Source organism: Chenopodium quinoa, unplaced genomic scaffold, assembly GCF_001683475.1.
Source record: "Chenopodium quinoa cultivar QQ74 unplaced genomic scaffold, ASM168347v1, whole genome shotgun sequence".
In the NCBI taxonomy this organism is placed as follows: Eukaryota; Viridiplantae; Streptophyta; class Magnoliopsida; order Caryophyllales; family Amaranthaceae; genus Chenopodium; species Chenopodium quinoa.
This window is the reverse complement of record NW_018745024.1, coordinates 3199560-3204990: the sequence shown is the minus strand read 5'-3', so window position 1 is coordinate 3204990 and position 5431 is coordinate 3199560. Positions and strand designations below refer to the sequence as shown.

The following is a 5431-nucleotide window of genomic DNA, read 5'->3' as shown; positions in this document are numbered from 1 at the left end:
AAACTTGTATATTGGTTCACTTTACAAGATTATATTGTAGTATTGGTAGGTTGATTGAGAAAAAATTAACACATGCAAGGCATCTTAACGTGTTTTCATGCATGGGAGCATTTCACAAGTTAAATCTAGATCTAAGAGTCATAATACAAACATTTAATTAATAATTACATTTTTTTTTACAAGAACGAATTTTGTCACGTGTTTTAAATAGAATTCTCATGCATTATTGTTCAGAATTACAAGTTACAAAAACTATTTTAATATCTTTGATTAGTTAAATTAATTTCTCATCTGCCACTACTTAATTAAGTGATACTAGTATATGTTATATAAGAATAGTATTATGGATGTCATTATTAAATTAAATTATAACGCTAGGTACATGAAACAAATGATATAACTAATACAAAAATTATTTTTAAACAAAATGAAATAAACTATATCATGTCATAATCTAAAGTTACAAAGATTTGAAAAATGCTTCAATAAAATTGGAGTACTTTTTAAAGGGACAATCTAGGATTTGGTAAGACGACATGCAAGCTTGACTCATATAGTTAGGTAAAGGAAGGAAAATATACCATCACTAACATCTTCACATACTACCTACTTATAAAGATTTTTCAAATGAAGAAAGGTATACTAGTTAGGGATTTTTTTTTTATAAGAGCATCTAGAAACTAAAGTATTACAAGTAGATATCTAGACAATTTGATGATTAACACCCACGTAAAACGACTATATAATACACACTTTTAACTAGACTAGATAAATTTCCACATATATAAAAATTTTACCAACTAAGTTATAAGGGAAAATATAATTTATACAACATTAGATATCCACCTAACAAGTCCTCTTTACTTTTTCTAGATTGAAGGCAAAGAAGGAAATTAAATTGATGACCTAAATGCATGAGTATGACTATATTGTGATAGTCTACTCATGATTTGTTTATTCTCTATTTCTCTCTAATGACGTATACAAGGAAGTTATATTCGGAGACTGTTGGATACTTTCTTCTTTTTTTTAAGAAAAAAAAATGTTACGAGTAACAATATTCAAAATTTTATCAAAACTAAACTATTTTAAAAAAGTGTTACGAGTAACAACAATTAATAATTTTACCAACTAAATTAAACTAATTAATTGAGATTACAATATCTAATATAACATGAAAAAAAAATCTAGGGTAAGCCACCCTAATTTGGCAACTTAAGTTAAATAGTACTTAAGCCACATTATCATAGATGAAGTAATAAAAAGTTCTTAAGTTTGTGTAATAATTCTTGAAGTTGATTCATATTTGACCACTATTACACATTGCTGCTGTTGCAGTTGTAGTAGCCAATTGTCATAGCACAGTGACACTGTTGGTTACCTTTATTTTGAAACCCTAAATTGTAACACAAACATACACTTCCTTTTTTAGTAAAAACGGGCATACTGGTGGCCGTCCCAATAACTTGATACGTTGTCGTGTATTGTTGTTGTCGTTGTTGTTGGCTCGTCGTGATTTCATGACTAGCCGAATTAATCTTGGGGGTGGTAGGAAGGCTAATCGATAATTCGAGGTTAATTTCTTTGTAACCTTCTTCCATGGTCACAACACTCTTACTACTACTATTATTAGAATGTTCACTAACATTGTTGAACGTTCTACTAATAGGAAAAGTAGTGCAATAGTATTTTCCATCGTTACTACTTGTTGTAAACTCGTACTCGAGATTTGATCCTAGGCCAAAATGTAACGTTGAACCTTGTACATTGATCAATTGGAAACTATTGTTGTTATTCATCTTATTTTTGTTGTAGCAATTATTATTGCTTACAACGTTCTTTGTTGTAGGACCTGTGTTGGTATTGTTGTTGGCTGTGGCGGCTGTAGTCGTAGTGGTGGAATTAAGTGTACGGTGAGTTTGTGGGTCGATTCCGCGATTTAGAAGCTTTCTTTTGATGTGGGTGTTCCAATAGTTCTTGATCTCATTATCTGTTCTTCCTGGTAATTTTGCAGCAATTAAAGACCACCTGAAATTCAACACACAAAAAGTATAAGATATAAATAAGTTTTAGGAATAAATTATAACAAGCAAGCTGGAATAGCTCAGTTGGTTAGAGCGTGTGGCTGTTAACCACAAGGTCGGAGGTTCGACCCCTCCTTCTAGCGATAATTCAACATTTATTTTAATTTATTAAAATAATTATTATTTTATTATTGTTTAGACTGTTCTTTACAAATTTATTTACTTCGTTTTTTTTTTTTTTTTTTTTTTTTTTTTTTTTTTTTTTTTAAGTGATGTAGCTACAAATTTAAAATAATACAAAGTACTTAATTTATGTATAAAAGACCGTTTAAAGGTTGAATATTGAATAATAGGATTGGAATTTTTTAATTTTATTTTTTAAATGAAATTGTAGGGAAAGAAAATGCAAAACTTACTTGTTCCCAAGCAAGCTATGAAGGTTAATTATGAGTTCATCTTCTTCTTCAGTGAAATTTCCTCTCTTAAGATCTGGTCTAAGATAGTTTATCCATCTTAATCGACAACTCTTTCCACATCTTTGTAAACCTGAAAAATTGTTTTAAAAAAAGAACGTTAGTATCGTACAAATACACTTGTACTAAGAGGGTTTCAAAATTTGTTCAAATTATTTAGTAGCATAATTTTTTTTAGTAGCATATTTTTTTTAGTAGCATTAAGAAGGCTAATTTCTATAAAATTTGCCATCATTATTAATTTGTTATTATGTAATGGATTAGTTCCCTTCAAATTAGTTCAAAATATAAAATTGTTACCATTAGTGTAAAAAGAAAACCTCACTGATCATAATTTGTTAAAAATTAAAATATTATTCAAGAATAAGCCTTGCTTAATTACTCATAAACACTCTTACAACTCTAAGTATCTACTATCTAGGGAAATACGAATTTCTTTTTTACTAGAAAATAAGCAACTAATAACTTTACTTCAGTAAGACTTTCTAATGTTTATTTACTTACCTTTTCTATTAAAAAAAAAAAAAAAACACTCCATTTGTTCATCGTTTACACCTTTTCATAATTTTTGTGAAAGCACTATCAGCGGTCTTTAATGGAAGTTCTAAAATAAGAGGAGTGCAAACGTACGTAAATTATAATCATATCTCTTGCATGTATGTTGTCAATAATATTGTAATTTTGATACCACCAATATAACTTTAAATTGAGATTTAAAAATAATTTTTTGTATGGAGACTAACATCTTTCTATATATTGATCTCCAAAAAAGAAAAAGAAAAAGAAAAAGAAAAAAAAAAGGGAAGTTGATTTAAAGTTTGTAGAGCTTGATATATGATCATACACACAAGCTAGAAATTTCCACCTATATCAAAAACAAGGAATATAGAGAAAAGAAAGACCACTAAAGATGCATGTATGATAGTTTTTTTTTTTTTTTTTTTTTTTTTTTAAAGAGCCATAAAGGGCGGGATGAGATAAGATCTCCATATCTCCTGAAATCGGGAGGGAACTCTAACCACTAAAGATGCATGTATGATAGTTGATAGATCATAGAGCACAATTCCATATATATCATGCTCTATGGTAGCTAGGTACATACGTAGATGAACTATGTACAAAACTAGACTTGATCTTTTACATAGGTCAACTCAGTTCAACTTTTGATGGCTCAACGTATCCTATGACTTCAAAACCGTAACTAATGGGAGTTAAATTAAGCCTATCCGATACTATGATTTTTAAGGTTGTGAACAATAAAGCTCCTACCAACCACACCAAGCTTCCTTAGTTGCAAGTAAATTAAAAACGTGTAGAATGATTAGATGATTTATTTACCAGCAGCTTTCGGAAGTGACCTCCAACAACCTTCACCATTAGCTTTGATATAATTCATGAGACGCTCATCTTCTTCCTTAGTCCATGCACCTTTGTTCGTGTGTTCTTTCTCACAACATGGAGATCTACCCATATTTTCTTCCTTCTCTAACTAATTAAGCTAGTTTTTTCTTCTAATTAAGTACTAATAACCCTATCTTTTCTAGTGAGTTTCTAGAGATAGAGAATAAAGGGTGTTTTAAGAGAATATAAATGTTGGGTAAGGGATGAATGGTGTATAGGAAAAATATTTGTGGTGGGTCAATTGACTTAACATTAATCCAACCATATAATATATGATATATAAATAAATATATATAATGGAGAGTATGTAATTTTGACTGAGTTGGTAGAGAAAAAAGAGGACTATTGGTTTGCAATTAAGTTAGTGCTGGATTTGGTAGGTAGCCCTACTTTTTTCATGTAGTTGTGAGTTATTTCTCTGGTTATTATATTTTATTATAAACTATTTTATGATATGAGTAATCTATGGTATAAAAATTTAATTCATGCCGTTGTACCTAAACTTCCTTCATTTAAGTTGTCCCATGTGTTTGTACTTTCTATTGATTAATTGCCACCCCTGAATTTCCTCAAGGATGGATGACCAAAATTCTTCAATTTATCATGTGATGAGGATATAACAATTTAAATTAGGATTTGTAGTCTAAAGGGTTATATATAATATTCTTTAAAAAGAGAAAATATTACTGTAAAAATAAGAATATATATATATATATATATATATGTTCATGTTGAAAATTCTCAAGTTTGTACAAAATATTATTTTAGAAAATGTATTTAATGTTTATATGTGATCTTAAATGTTACATGTATGTATCTTTATCCTTAAATTTAGAATAGATGGAATAAGGATTGATTAAGTGATTGAATGTATGTACAAAGTTTTTGACTAGTAGAAATGTAGAATTCAATACTAGTATAAGTACTATATGATGATATATTTCCTACAATCTTCTTTGTTCTAATTCCTATTTTGATCTAACTATCTTTTTGTTTTATTTTTCTCTCACAAAATATAGAGATTTTTAAATAACAGGATGAGATCAGATTTAATATCCCTGATTAATAAATGCATTTTAACTATTAGGGTAACCCTTTTTCGTCACTTTGTTTCGTCTTTCTTTTGAAGTATCCTTAATAATTTCTTTCATATAAGGAAGCAACTTGATATTTGGACATTTATTCAACTTTAGATGGAAAATTTGGTAGGGCAAATTAATTTTTCCTTCCACTAGACCCTAGAACCTAGTTTCACCAATCTAATGCTTGAATTAACTTACATTTGCAAGTCCGGCCTAAAACAAAATATATATGGCATTTTGTGGAAATTCCATGGATGTCATTTCACCCTAACAATTAATCTTGGTTGTGCAATTTCCATAGGTATGATACTTTGTTTTTTGGCTTTACAAAGGATAAGGGACCAGAAGATAGACGTGATTTGATCGTAGAATTAACCAACTAATCTAATTATCATTCACTATGTAAGACAACTATGATAATATTAGGTCAGCTCATATATGCCTATTTAAA

General features: G+C 29.0%; 1 protein-coding gene and 1 non-coding gene across 2 annotated transcripts; one reads left to right on the top strand and one right to left on the bottom strand.

Moving 5' to 3' along the window:
- Positions 1-1223: 1223 nt before the first annotated feature.
- Positions 1224-4163, bottom strand: LOC110708316 (transcription repressor MYB6-like). Its single transcript, XM_021886417.1, has 3 exons — positions 3836-4163; positions 2441-2570; positions 1224-2028 (listed from the first exon to the last, which is right to left on the bottom strand). Exons 1-3 carry the CDS (start codon positions 3966-3968, stop codon positions 1317-1319), a joined length of 975 nt encoding a protein of 324 aa, XP_021742109.1. The 5' UTR covers positions 3969-4163; the 3' UTR covers positions 1224-1316.
- TRNAN-GUU lies at positions 2094-2167 on the top strand. Its single transcript has one exon. It is a non-coding gene; the product is annotated as a tRNA-Asn (tRNA).
- Positions 4164-5431: the final 1268 nt, after the last annotated feature.